General features: G+C 40.3%; 1 protein-coding gene across 3 annotated transcripts in view; it reads right to left on the reverse strand.

Annotated features, from left to right (window-relative positions):
- The window catches only part of rev1 (REV1 DNA directed polymerase), a 125,487-nt gene that overhangs the window by 76,020 nt on the left and 33,559 nt on the right, over positions 1 to 15,908 (reverse strand). For 2 of the 3 annotated variants that reach the window (XM_043691686.2, XM_043691687.2), the window contains exons 8-10: positions 3,313 to 3,429; positions 1,767 to 1,899; positions 853 to 981 (exon numbers count right to left, since the gene is read on the reverse strand). In XM_043691686.2, coding sequence (XP_043547621.2) covers positions 853 to 981; positions 1,767 to 1,899; positions 3,313 to 3,429 — 379 coding nt within the window. The remainder of the gene's footprint in view (positions 1 to 852; positions 982 to 1,766; positions 1,900 to 3,312; positions 3,430 to 15,908) is intronic. The other variant, XM_043691688.2, reaches the window with a different exon arrangement.

Below are 15,908 nucleotides of genomic sequence, written 5' to 3' on the forward strand. Positions count from 1 at the left end.
AATTCTGATTCCTTGAAACCTACCCATTATCTACAAAGCACAAGCTAGAAGTGTAATGGAATACTTTCCTTTTCCCTGGATGCATTCCACTTCAACAACACTCAAAACCTTCAACACCAACCAGGACAAAGCAACCCACACAGTTGGCCATAATCCGAAAAATTCACTCCCTCCACTACTGATACACAGTGACAGCAGGGTGTACTTACAAGATGCACCGCAGAAATTCATCATGGCTACTCTGACTGTGTCCTTTAAACTCATAACCTCTACTACCGAGAAGGACAAGGCGCTCCACAAATAGATGTACCATGACATGCAGGTCCCCCTCCAAGCCACATACCATTCAGACTTAGAAGTAAATCAGTGTTATTCCACACTGTTGCTGAATTCAAATAGTGGAACCCTATTTCAAACAATACTGTGAATCTACTCTCCATGGAGTACAGCAGTTCAAGAATGCAACCTCATCACCACGTTCTCAAGGAACAGGTAATAAGTGTTGGTTGAACCAGCAACATCTACATCACTTAAACAAACATACATAAAAAATAGAACTTCTACCTAGAAGTAATTAGGGCACTATGATTTGGCATAAAACTAAAAAACTTCAATTATGCACAGCAGACATATTGGTAAGCAGGTGTGCAATATGTAAAATTGACCTTCTGGATTAGAGATAACAACCTTTATAGAAATGAAACCAAATATAATTTAGTCACAGGGAAGCAGAAAATGAGCAAATGTATTCTTTCATGCTCTAACTAATCGTGATTTATTTAGTGCAATGTTTAATTCACTGGTAGAATAATAATTTTCATTAATTTTATATGCAAGAATAAACAACAATACCTTGCCAGCGTTTCATACAAAACTGATGCCACTTCTTTGTAGGCTTTGAAGTTATAGCTGACAGCCTGAAGTTCAGGGCACAGTTGCTTTGCTTGTCCAAAAAACATGCCATTCTTAATTCCAATCCGTCTGCAGTAAAAGAACGATAAAATCAATGACATACATACTTGTAATGAGCAAGAAGATCTTTCATAAACTTAAATGCAAATTTTTAAAGGAAGAATCTGTTCCTTTTCTGCCAATTTTTTAAGTCCAACTGATAGTCTACACTTCCAGATACTTTTGATCTTTACAACATCCGAGTGGAACACCAAAGTTCTGTTCACTTAGGTTCAGATTTAAAACTACGAGATGGGACCTTTACACCTTTTCAGGGCTATGAGAGTGGTCAATGAATCTATGAAATTAAAATACCATTTAAAAATACAATTACACCCCAGTCAAAAATGTCATATGTTCAAGAGTTTTTACAGTAAGGTTAACAATGTAGAGAAATTGATGATTCATCAGATTGTAGCTGCAATAGAGGTAGCAGTCCATGGGGACTTCTACAGTGCACCATTTGGAACAATGTAGAATCACCAACAAAATCTGAATTTAAGTTATTTTGCACATGAACAGACTCTCAAAGGTAACAGTTTCAGTGGTGTAATGTTTTATTGTTATCACTTCAAGATCTAAGCCACAGAAAATGAAATACACAAACATAAAAGTATACATTTTTAGAAGAAATATCTTGCGAGTCAAACCAGTATTTTATTAAGTTAAAAATCACACAACACCAGGTTATAGTCCAACAGGTTTAATTGGAAGCACTAGCTTTCGGAGTGCCGCTCCTTCATCAGGTGGTTGTTGATTTTTAACTTTGTACACCCCAGTCTAACACAGGCAACTTCAAACCAGTATTTTATTACCTTGCTTCATAGCTACAGGATGCAATTTCTGCCATTGACAAGGCCATCACATCCATGCTAGTACCATTCACACAGGCAGGATTTGGATTCTCCCAGGTACTGACATCTAACTTCTCAGGCACTTTTTTCTCTTCTATAAAAATAATGAAATGTACAATGCTAAACTTACATTTGATTTGAGTTATATCCATGTCTCTCTCCCATAAATTAAAATTCCATAAAAGCTACGGGCCAAAGTTAAGCAAATCAATAACCACACACACTGGCATTAAGGCTTCACAATCACCCCTATACCCATCCCAATAGTATTTTCAAACAGGTTCATTCTGCGCACTTTCTGATTAACACATGTTCTATGCAAAATCACTCAAAGATAAAGTATATTAAGTCTGGGATACTAGAATGGAATTTTGCGACATATTCCTGTACTTTTTGATAAAGCCAATAAGGTGCCAACTCCAAGAGCTTCATGCTACAGTCTTTTCTTCAATAGGATAACAGCTTAAAATAAATTAAATCTGGATGAGAGTAATATTGTTGATTAGGTATGCAGTGAGAAAACTATCGTGTGCAAAGGAAAACTTTACATTTCTGCTTACAAACTTGTCAGTGTTTCTATTTTTAATCTCTGCATGCACAGCTGGAAAGGAATGTCCATGCAAAACAACATGGTACCAGGGTGTTCACAGCACAAAAGGATGGCATTCAACTTTTATTGGCAAGAAGCCAATAGTGATAGCAGATCTTACACCTATTATACAACTCAACTGATTATTTTCATTTGAAACATAGAATAAAAATTAAACCTGTCATGAAACAGATAAATTTCTCACTATTTAATACCTGGTTTCTCCAAGCGCTGTTTATGAATAAAGAGATGTGTTCATGAATTACTCACTTCTGTTGAACTTTAATGCTTGGTTGTGTGGAATTATACAGTACAGAAGATGTCCTTCAGTCCATCAAGTCTGCACCATCACTCCGTTAACTCTGTACTCATATCAGTTTCCAGCACTAGATCTATTGTCTTAAATATTATGACATTTCAGGAATTCATCTAAGTACTTTTTAAAAAGATTGAGGTTATCTGTCTCAACTACTCTCCCAGGCACCCTCTGGGTGGAAAATATTTTCCTCTAATTCCCTCTAAACCTCCTTCCTTCCACTTTAAATGTGTGCCCCCACATTACTGACACTTCAACTTAGTGGAACAGCTGCTTTCTACCCAACCAATCCACACCTCTCAATCTTATATACCTCTATCAGGTTCCCCCCTCATTCTTCTTTGCTCCGAAGAAAACTTTCACAGCCTCTCTTCATAGCTTAAGCACTCCAACCCAGGCAATATCCTGGTGAATTCCTTCTAGTGCTTTTGTTTGGGTAAGTTGTCTTAGAAATTGACCCTTAAACATAATCCCAAAATTCCTTCAATGTAACCAGATGCAACGAGAAATCACAAAATTTGACATGTACAATAATTAAAAGCTACACATTTTGTTGAATTAACAGAACACGAATACACATTATAAGAATGATAATTCCTCACCTATCTTACCTTTCATTAGCTTCTTTTGGTAATACTGCATTTCAAACTGTTGGTTAGTGTTTGGTCGGACAGGCATGTGACCATGGCCTCTGTTGTGGGTGACAGCTACTGGCTTTCCTAGAAGGCAGAAAATTAAAAACTTTGATTGTTTATTTTTCTGTACTTCACATCAAATCATACACAATTCATTTGAATTGGACTCGGATGAGAAAAAGGCAACAAACACAGAAAATGTAAATTTTGGAACTCAAACCAAAATGTTTGAAAATAATTAAGTTCTAAATGCTTCTAGATTCTATGATATTATTATTCAAATAGAAACTCCCTCAGGTAGTTTTCACACACAGGCCTCGTAGAACTTACTGATAGCTGTGTAGAATAACTGGTTTGTAACAGGATGAGCAAATTCAATATTTTTGAATGTGTTTTTAATTACATCTTGAATGGCTCAAGCAATTTTATGCAACTCACTTATATTTATTCTTACATGAAATACAGGCATCGCTGAGAAGGCCAACATTTGTTGTCCTTTCCCAATTGCCCTTCTACAGAGCATCTGATTAAAGGATCTAATAGTATTGTGGGAGGATCTCTATCCCAAGGACTGCTTCAGCTCGAGATGACAGCTCAACACCACATTCTCCTGCTAATTAGATGTGGGCAATAAGTGTTCGCTTTGCTAGTGATGCCCACACACTGTGAATGAACAGAAGTTAAGAATTAACCTTAATGTGGTTAACTTGGAGTCGCATACCTGCCAGTCCAGTAAAGGAAAGCAGATATTGTTCACTACAGGATATTAGTGAACCAGATGATGGGTTGCTACAACAATATATTGTAGTTCCACAGTCATCAAAACTGGGATGAGTTTTGTTTTAATTTTCGATTAATGAATTAAATTTAGTGATAATTCAACAGGATCTTCAGAACATTTTTTAAAAATTCACTCATAGGATATAGATATCACTGCCTAGGCCAGTCGTTACTGCCCATCCCTTCTTGCCCTCGAGAACATGATAGTGAAGATCACAGAATCGCTACAGTATGGAAACAGGCTCTTCGGCCGAACAAGTCCACACTGACCCTCTGAAAAGTATCCCAGACAAACCCATTTCCTGACCTTGCTACTCTACGTTTACCCCTGACTAATGCACCTAACGTACATGTCCCTGAACACTACGGGCAATTTAGCTTGGCCAATTCACCTAACCTGCACATCTTTGGATTGTGGGAGGAAACCAGAGCACCTGGAGGAAACCCACACAAACATGGGGAGAACATACAAACTCCAAACAGACAGTTGCCTGACGCTGGAATTGAACCCGGGGTCCCTAGTACTGTGAGACAGCAGTTCTAACCACTGAGCCATCATGCCGCCTTATTGGTCTGTTGCAGTCCGTGTACTGTAGGTACACTCACAAAGCCAGAGGGGGAGTTTGCCTTGAAAGCTAGTTTACTAGTCAAGTGACATTAATCCTACTTCACCATTGCCCCATTAATTATTCCCACTTGCATTGAATGTTGAAGGCTTGCAGCCACTGAAAACAGCACCTGTTCAGGAAATTCCCCATGAGGCTCCTATTTCTGAAACTTGTCACTAATGCTCAGTTCAGTGTGCATTTTCCTTTCCTTCTGATATAATATTTCAACCCAATATCTTCCATAAGACACAGAAGCAGAATTACGCCTTTTGGCCCATTGTGTCTGTTCAGCCATTCGATCATGGCTGATGTTTCTCAACCCCATTCTCCTGCCTTCGTCCTGTAACCCTTGATCCCGTTACCAATCATGAACCTATCTATCTCTGTCTTAAACAGACAGAATGATTTGACCTCCAAAGCCCTCTGCAGCAATGAGTTTCACAGAATTATCACTCTCTGGCTGAAAACTTCCTCCTCATCTCAGTTCTAAAGGGTCATCCCTTCACTCTGAGCTGTGTCCTCTGGTCCTAGTCTCTCTCTTAATAGTGGAAACACCTTTGCCACATCCATTCTATTCAAGGCAGTCAGTATTTTTTGAGAGTTTCAATCAGATTCATCCCTCCATTATCCTTCTAAATCCCTTAGAGTACAGACCTAGAGTCCTCAACTGCTCCTGTTCCTCATATGACAAGTCCTTTATCCCCAGGATCATTCTTGTAAACATCCTCTGAACCTCCTCTAATGTTAGTACATCCTTTCTTAGATACAGGGCCCAAAACTGATGACAATATTCCAAATGCGGTCTGACCAGAGCCTGAGACAGCCTCAGCAATATATCTATACTCGTATTTTCTAGCCCTCTTGAAATAAATGCTAACATTGCATTTGTGTTCCTAAGTTCCAAATGAATCTGCATGTTAAACTTAAGAGAATCCTGAACTCGGACTCCTAATTTCTTTGTGCCTTAGATTACCGAAACATTTTCTGGTTTCTTCTTACCAAACTGTATAACCTCACATTTCACTCCATCTGCCACTTCCTTGCCCGTGCTCCTATCTGCCCATGTCCATCTGCATCCTCCCTGCTTCCTCAACACCACCTGTGCCTCCACCTATTTTTGTGTGATTTACAAACTTAGCAACAAATGCCTCAGTCCCGTTGTCCAGATCATTAACATCTATTGTGAATAGTTGTGGTCACAGCACAGACTCGTGCAAAATTCTACTAGTTACTGGCTTCCATCCTGAAAAAGACCCCTTTATCCCTACTGCCTTCTACCAGTGAGCCAATCCTCTATCCACACCAGTACCTTGCCCCTAACACCATGTTCTCCTCTCATCTTATTTAGCAGCCTGCTTGTTCGATGCCCTTGGTAAATCCAAATAGATCACGTCAAATAGCTCTTCTTTGTCTAACTTGCTCATTTACTCTTCAAAGAATCCTAACAGATTTGTCAGGAATGACCTCCCCTTAAAGAAGCCAGACTGACTCAGCTCTATTTTACCATGTACCCTCAAGGACTTCACAATTTTATCCTTAAGAATGGACTCTAAATCTTATCAATGATTGACATCAGGCTAACCAGCCTATAATTTCATGCCTTCCGCCTCCATCCCTCTGAAAGAGAGGTGTTATCGATTTTGAGAAGGTTTGTAGCTCAGGTTATATTACCCTCCTTGACTCAAGTGATTCCAGAAAGATGCCTCCATAATCTCTTAAGCTATCTTTTTCAGAATTCTCAGGTGTAGTTCACCTCGTCCACTTTCAGCTTCCTCAGCACCTTCTCCTTAGTGATGGCCATTACATCCAACTCTGTCCCCGACTCTCAAAGTTCTAGTATGTTGGGTTTTCCATTGTGAAAACTGATGCAAAGCACCTATTTAGTTCCTCTGCCATTTCTTTGTTCCCCATTACTATTTCTCCAGCCTCATTTTCCAGCAGTTCAATGTTCACTCATGCCTCTCTCCTACCTTTTAGATATCAGAAAAACTCTTGCACTCTTCTTTTGTATTACTAACTAACTTACTCTCATATTTCATCTTCTGCCCTCTTATGGCTTTTTAAAAAGTTAACCTCTACTCATTTTTAAAAGCTTCCACTAATATTCATCAAACTGAATGTTTTTTTCTTTTGCTTTTATGCTGTCCCCGAATTCCCTTGTCAGCCATGGTTGCTTTGTTCTCCCCTTAGAATGTTTCTTCTTTTTAGGGGATGAATTTCTGCTGTATCTCCCGAATTACTCCCAGAAACTCCTGCCATTACTGCTCCAGCATCTTCCCTATGAGGCTTCCCTCCCAACCAAAATTCTCATGTCTTTGTAGATATCTTTATTCAATTGTAATACTGTTACATCTGATTCCAGCTTGCGCTTCGCACACTGCAGGGTGAATTCTATCATATAATGATCACTGCCCCCTGCTGGTTCTTTCGCCTTCAGTTCCCTCATCAAATCTGCTTCATTACACATCACCAAATCCAGAACTGTCTGTTCCCTAGCAGGCTCTGTCACAAGCTGCTCCAAAAACAACCATCTCATAGACATTTCATAAATTCTTTTTCTCGAGATCTGCTACCAACCTGATTTTCACAGTTCACCTGCTTATTGAAGTCCCAATGAGTATTTTATTCAATATATCAAATAAATTTACCAGGACCAATACCATATAACTGATATTCTGATAACCAGGTAGCCATTGTCGCAAGATAGACTGGACAGTAAATAGGGTAGTGACACTACCACTGCACAAGACTCTAAATCAGACATAATTGTGGATAGCAGTAAATACTTCTTTTCAGTATTATAGTCACTGCAAATAGCAGTCTCTTTACAGGCATTCAAGTAACGATGCATATAGTTATTAACAGTTTTCAACCAACTTGTTACAGATCTCCCAATAACTCTTTGATGCAGTGATAGTGCCCCAACCAATGTCTAGAAGGTTTGGTTCAAGTCCCACCTACTCCAGAGGTTGTCAGACATATTTAAACTGGTAGATCAGAAATATCAGGTTTGCTTGCAATTGTTTAGATTACCTTTTCCATTCTAGTGACAATAGTATTATCACAGTTATGCTATTAATCAGATGCTGTATTTGACCCTACACTTACATTCTGGCTCCAGCCTAAGTATTAATCCAGGATCCAACCTCAATGCTATCCTGAAATTTCACTTATAGAAAAGCTGTACCCACTTCATACTGGAAACTGACCTCTGCTTAAATCATTATTCCAACCCAGACCCTTCCTTCTGAAATGTGCAATCTTCACTTCTGAATAACGACTGCCTAACTATGTCATTCCGTCCCTACTATATAATTATGGCTGAACTATTAACTACAACATTTTAAAGCCTTTCAATTTAGCACTATGACCATGAATGTGTCAGTGTAGCCCATTATGTGGAACGCAAAGGGAAAAGTTGAAAAATTCTTTGTAGCATAGATTGTGTAGATTGATTTGTTCTTCATACCTTACAAACATACAAACTGGGAGCAAGAGTGGGCCATATGGTTCTTCAAGCCTGCTCCACCATTCAAGAAGATCATAGATAATTTGACTGTGTTTTGAATTCCACATTCTCATCTAACTCCAATGACCTCTGATTCTCTCGCTGAACAAGAATCTACCAGTGTCTACCTTAAACATATTGTGGAAGTGCAGGTGCTGGACTGAGGTGGACATAGTCAGAAATCACATGAACCACTTTATAGTCCAACAGGTTTATTTGAAATCAGACAAGCCTTTGAAGCGCAGCCCCTTCGTCAAGTGGTGAGAGAGCAGAGCACACAGATACAGAATTTATAGGCAGAGAAATCAACAGCAGCCAGGCCAAATGATCATACAACTGGTGCGAGTGGAGTACCAGACAATACATCTCTGCAGCTGATAAAGAGTGTTAGATGACGTGCAAAATGTTTATAAAATCAATGTCGGTACTGTGCTATCATTATAATCAGGCAGAGCGATAGGGATATACAAAATGTGACATCTCAGGTCAGATACTGTAGACGTGAGGCTTTGTTCAGAATCTGTCTCAGACTTTTAACCTGGAACCTGACTGGTCTCTGCCTATAAACTGTGTCCATATGCCCTGCTCTCATTGCATGTGATGAAGCGGCTGCGCTCCGAAAGCTTGTGTGATTTCAAATAAACCTGTTGGACTATAACTGATGTTGTGTGACCTCTGACTTCGAAAAATATTTGATTGCTCCACTCCACCACCTTCTGAAGCCGAGAGTTCCAAAGATGCATAACCCTCAGAACAAATTTCCCTTTGTCTACCTGAATAATCCTGCTTTTAAAACAGCACCTCCTAGATCTAGACTAATGCACAAGAGGAAACATCCTTTCCACATCCAACTTGTCAAGACCATTCAAGATCTTATAAACATCAATCCAATACTCCATCACTCTTCTGTAGTGAAAACAAACCCAGGCTGTCACCAATTCCCTGTGAAACTGAAACATAAAATCTTTAGTTTTGTCTTCAATTGCTCTCATAACAATGGACAGGACTCCATTAGCTGTCTTAATGACTGGCTGTTCTTGCATACTAATTTTCTGTGACAGGTGTACTAAAGCACTAAATCCCTCTGCTCCTTTGGAAATATGCTGTCATTCTCCACTCATATAACAACTTCCATTATTCCTGCCAAATTGAGCAACATTAAACTCCATCTGCCAGATTTTTGTTCACTCACTCAACTTATCTATATCAGTTTTGCACCTTATGTTGTCACATCCCACTTTCCGACCTACCTTTGTGTCTGCAAATTTAGCCACTATATCTTCAATCTCCTTAACTAAATAATTTCTATAAATTTCAAAAACGTTGAGGGCTTAGCAGAGACCCCTACAACACACTACTCATCTCAGTCTGCCAAAGATCCTTTTTTACACACTGCTTTCTGCCAGGCAGTCAATCTTTTATGCATGATCATATGCCAATCCCTACTCCAAAAGCTCCGACACTGCAAAATAACTGAGTCATTAAATGCCTCAAGGAACTCCAAGTACGGTATATCAGTTGTCTCCCCTTTATCCGTAGTGCATGTTACACCTTCAAAGAATTCCAATGAATTGATGTAATAACTTCCATGTCACGAAACCACGCTTACTCTTCTTCAGTAATTTGCATTTTTCCAACTATTTGCTTACAACCTCCTTAATAATCAATTCTAACACACTCCCTATGATAGATGTCAAGCTAGCCAGTGTATAGTTTCCTGAGGTCTGCCTCACACCTCTTGAATAAAGGGGTTATATTTTCCAGACAGGACATTTGTTGAACCTCATGAATTTTGGAAAGCTAATACCAACACAACTACTACCTCATTAGACAGCATTTTTAAACCTGGGGGGGGGGGGGGGGGGGGGGGGGGAGAGGGTCCATCAAGACCCAGAGGCTTTTCAATCAGCATTGCTTCCCTTGTGATTGTAATTTCACCATTTCTATCATCAATAGGTGACGTGCCGGAAGACTGGAGATTGGCTAACGTGGTGCCACTATTTAAGAAAGGTGTTAAGGACAAGCCAGGGAACTATAGATCAGTGAGCCTGATGTCAGTGGTGGGCAAGTTGTTGGAGGGAATCCTGAAGGACAGGACGTAGATGTATTTGGAAAGGCAAGGACTGATTAGGGGTAGTCAACATGGCTTCATGCATGGGAAATCATGTCTCACAAACTTGACTGAGTTATTTGAAGTAACAAAGACGATTGATGAGGGCAGTGTGGTAGATGCAATCTATATGGACTTCAGTAAGGCGTTCGACAAGGTTCCTCATGGGAGACTGATTAACAAGGTTAGGTCTCATGGAATACAGGGAGAACTAGCCATTTGGATACAGAACTGGCGCGAAAGTAGAAGACAGAGGGTGGCGGTGGAAGGTTGTTTTACAGATTGTGACCAGTGGAGTGCCACAAGGATTGGTGCTGGGTCCATCATTTATATAAATGATTTGGATGTGAGCATAAGAGGTATAGTTAATAAGTTTGCAGATGACACCAAAAATTGGAGATGTAGTGGACAGCAAAGAAGGTTACCTCAGATTACAACGAGATCTTGATCAGATGAGCCAATGGGTTGAGGAGTGGCAGATGGAGTTTAATTTAGATAAATGTGAAAACAAATCTTAGCAGAACTTATACACTTAATGGTAAGGTCCTAAGGAGTGTTGCTGAACAAAGAGACCTTGGAGTGCAGGTTCATAGCTCCTTGAAAGTAGAGTCACAGGTAGATAGGATAGTGAAGGCGGCATTCGGTATGCTTTCCTTTATTGGTCAGAGTATTGAGTACAGGAGTTGGGAGGTCATGTTTTGGTCAAACCAAAAATCTGGGTCCGCTACGTGGATGACACCTTTGTCATCACAAAACGAAACAAGATAGAAGAGACATTTAACATCATCAACAACACCCTCACAGGCATAAAGTTCGCCAAGGAGGAAGAAACCGACAACAAACTCGCATTCCTGGACGTCACAGTCGAAAGAAAGGACAACGGAGAACTATAAACCTGCGTATACAGAAAACCGACAAACACTGACCAAATACTTAACTACACCAGCAATCATCCCAACACACACAAACGAAGTTGTATCAGAACACTATTCCAACGAACCGCATCACACTGCAGCACAGACGAACTTCGGAAAATAGAGGAGAACCACCTATACAGCGTATTCAAGAAGAACGGATACTCAAAAAACAATCCGCAGATTCCTCAAGAACAAACCACGACAAGCAGACCAAACAGCCAGAAACCCTAACCACCTTACCATACATCAAAGTAGTTTCAGAAATGACAGCCAGACTGCTAAGACCCCTCGGAATCCTAGTAGCACACAAACCCACCAACACTCTCAAACAAAAACTAACAAACTTAAAAGACCCAGTACATCCCATGAACAAAACCAACGTCATCTACAAAATTCCATGCAAGGACTGCCAGAAACACTACGTAGGACAAACAGGAAGAAAGTTAGCCACCAGGATACACGAACACCAGCTAGCCACAAAAAGACACGACCTCTCTCCCTCGTAGCCCTACACACGGAGGGAAACAACCACAATTTCGACTGGGACAACACATCTATCCTGGGACAGGCTAAGCAAAGACATGCCAGAGAATTCCTAGAGGCCTGGCACTCCAACCACAACGCCATAAACAAACACATAGATCTAGACACCATCTATCAACCCCTCAGAAAATGAACCGGAAATGACATCACCACAAACCCCAGGAACTCCATCCAGGACAAATATATAAATAGAAAGCAGGAGACAACAGCTTCACTTCACTTGGAGGTCACCACTAATGATGTTACCTAACCACGTAATGAAACGTCTGGATGTCAAACCTACAGCTAAGTGAGCAAACCTACACCCTAAATCTGGATGGGTATATGAATAGGAAGGGTTTGGAGGGATATGGGTCGGGTGCAGGTAGATGAGACTAGATTGAGTTGGCATGGACGAGTTGGACCGAAGGGTCTGTTTCCGTGCTGTACATCTCTATGACTCTAAGTTCCTTGCTGTCATATACCTCCTCATTTATAGGTAATTCTGAGCTGTTTTTTGTGAAATATATATAGTGAAGATAGAAGCAAATTATTTATTACCTTTATGTGCTATTTCTTTATTATGAACAATTAACATCCCATTATTGGCAGAGGACCACCTCTCTCAACTATTGTGATTTGTTTTCACAATTTTAACTAGCTTCCTATCATGCTCTAATTCATTTGTCCCAATTAATCTTTTAGACTTTCAATACTGTTCATTGTATTCTGACTAGTCATCTGACCTGCCATTCATCTATGCATAATTGTGTTTTTCCTTAAGTTTAATGCTTTCCTAAACTTCTTTAAGCAACCAGAGATGGTTGGTCCTGCTGCTTTCTTTTTGTATAGTCCTTGTTCTAAATAATCTGAAATATCTCTTTAAATGTACATCATTACTACTTTACTGATCTATTGCCTAGCTGAATATCCCAGTTCACTTCAGCCACCTCAGCTTGCATGCCCTTCTGCATAGTTGCCCTAATTTAAGGGTAAAACACCAGTCTTTGAACTATCCATCTCCCTTTCAAACTGGAGATAAAATGCAAGCATATTATGATCACTAATACTCAGAATTGCCTTTACTGTGAAATCATGAAATCACGTTACACAAAACCAATGTTAGTATGGTCTGCTCTCTAACAAAAACAGACAATGCTGGAGAAACTCAGCAAGTCTGGCAGCATCTGTGGAGAGAGAAACTGTGCTAATGTTTTGAGTCCGCTTAGACCTTTTTTTTCCACCCCTCACAGAAGCCTGTAGTTATCCCACACTGTGTTGTTGCAAGAAACTCTCTTTGGCATTCTATGGACTCTTCATCAAGGTTAATATTACCAATATAATTTTTTCCAGTTTATATGTGGATTAAAATCACCCATGATTATTGCTGTACCTTTATCACAGGCTCCCAGTATTTCTTGTAAACTTACTGCCAAATCATGGTTACTGCGAGTGGGAACCTGCAGACCACTTCCACTATAATTACTTACTTCCCTTACTATTCCTCATCTCCACCCAAACCAATTCAATATCCTAATCTTCAGAATCAAGATTATCTCTAATACTGCACAATACCATCTTTGATTAGGTCACTGGTGAAGCAGCTGAAGATGGTTACCCCTTGGACACCCTACTATCAGAAGTGGAAACGTTTGATGAAAGTGACAATTAACATTCATGCCATACAAGTGCAAGGCAACAACTACCCCACAGTCAATAATCTAACCATCTCCCCTTGAAATTTAGCAGCATTAGCGTTTCTGAATCCCCTCCATCAACAACCTAGGAGTACCACCAAGCAGAAACTGCACTGGACCAGCCATATAAACACTTCAGGTACAAAAGCAAGTCACAGGCTAGGAATCCTGCCAAGTGGAATTCACTAAAGTCTGACTGTCTATAAAGGACCAAGTCATGAGTTTGGTGGAATACTCTCCACTGAAATTCCACACCATCAGGATAAAGCAGCACCTTCTAAACCCACGACCACTGCTACTTACGAGGGCATGGGCAGTAGATACATGGGGATACCACCTCCATGTTTGACCCAAAATCATTGCCATTCTGATTTGGAAATACATAATCATTTTTTCAGTGTTGCTGGGTAAAAATTCTGAAACCCTCTCACTCATGGCATAGTGGGTCTACCTACAGCAAATGGACGTCAGCTGTCCAAGAAGGCAGCTCATCACCACCTTCTTAAGGCAACTATGAGTGGCAATAAATATTGGTCCAGCCAGAGATGTCCAAATGCCAAGACTGATTAAACAAATACACTAATTCCAGCACAGTTCAGACATACATTGCTCCAACAATACTGATAATTGTTTCCCCTACACTGGTGGCAGCAGTGGCCCACAAATCAGAGCTCACTTGTCCCAAACTAATCCTTAAGCGCCACATTAACTTAAATGTGGTTCAGGTAGTGATCCAGAGATTATTATTATTGAAAATTTGTTTTATAATTTAGCAGTTAACTTCTCAGATACTTTCAGTAGAACCTTTCTCCTAGTTCTACCTATGCCTTTGGTGATTACAACTATATCTTCCCCTCTCTGACTGCAAATTATTTTCCAGCTCAGAGCAGATATTCTGAACTCTGGCATCAGATTGACAACAGTGGTCTAGACATTGTTCTCAGCAGCAAAGAACACATGTCATTTCCTGCCCGAACTCACTGCACACCCCTACCATTAAAAACATTTCTGTTTACTCTCCCTCTGAATGGTTCCCTGCACCATGGTGCCATGGTCAGGTAGCTCATCCACCCTGCAACCCTCAACTTCATGCAAACAAGCTGAGGAAACACACAAACCTGTTGAACAATTGCAATGGCTGAGCTTCCTGCACTCCTCTTACCTGCCTTATTTGCAGTCATGTGTTTTTGTTCCTGATCAAATCAGAAGACCCCCATCCCAAAGAGTATGATTGCATCCTCAAATGATGTCCAGCAACCGTCCCTGTCCCTGATGTGTCTGCAGCACGGATTCCAGCTGTAAGTCACTCAGCCAAAGTTTCTGTAGCTGCAAGCATTTACTGCAGACATTTGCACCCTGTATCACACTGGCATTCAGAAGCTTCCATATTCTGCAATCGTAGAAGAGCACTTGTCCTGCTGTCTCCTATGTGCGCTAATTAATCACAATTTGATTTGTAATTAATAAAGCCTACACCTCCCAATAAATGTTACCACTGACACTAAAGTTTACAATACTTATAAAACAATATCATTCTTAGAATCCTGACAAGGTTATAGATTTTAATTATACAATTACCTGCTCTTGTTCAAAATTGGAGATCAAATACTACAGACTGACAAAGAGAAGAACAAAAAGCATCCCCGCACTTTATTGAACTGCTTACTCAGTACACTTCACTTGCAGTAAATCTTACTTCAGGCACCAAATTCTGACTCTGAACCAAATTCCCAGGTATACTCAATAAAAACTAAAAGAATTGCGGATGCTATAAGTCAGAATCAAAAACAGAAATTGCTGGAAAAGCTCAGCCGATTTGGCAGCCTCTGAAGACAAATCAGAGTAAATGTTTCAGGTCTGGGGACCCTTCCTCAGAACATGAAGGGTCCCCAGACCCGAAGCTCTGATTTCTCTTCACAGATGCTGCCAGATCTGCTGAGCTTTTCCAGCAATTTCTGTTTTTGAACCGGATATACTCACTTGGCCTTGATCTCACTCATACGGGCTCTTTGATACTAACCATGCACTCTTAGAGGGGCATGGATAGGATAAATAGACAAAGTCTTTTCCTTCAGGTTGGGGAGTCCAAAACTAGAGGGCATATGTTTAGGGTGAGAGGGGAAAGATATAAAAGGGACCTAAGGGGCAACTTCTTCACGCAGAGGGTGGTATGTGTATGGAATGAGCTGCCAGAAGTGGTATAGACTGGTACAATTGCAACATTTAAAAGGCATTTGGATGGATATATGAATAGGACGGGTTTGGAGGGATATGGGCTGGGTGCTGGCAGGTGGGACTAGATTGGGTTGGGATACCTGGTCAGCATGGGTGGGTTAGACTGAAGGGTCTGTTTCCGTGCTGTACATCTCGATGACTCTATGAAATGAAAACCAGTGGATACCAGTGGTCAAGAACAGTGAA

The sequence above is a fragment of the Chiloscyllium plagiosum genome, unplaced genomic scaffold, assembly GCF_037043375.1.
Source record: "Chiloscyllium plagiosum isolate Xiang-an unplaced genomic scaffold, Cpla_swu_hap1 HiC_scaffold_6, whole genome shotgun sequence".
Classification (NCBI taxonomy): domain Eukaryota; kingdom Metazoa; phylum Chordata; class Chondrichthyes; order Orectolobiformes; family Hemiscylliidae; genus Chiloscyllium; species Chiloscyllium plagiosum.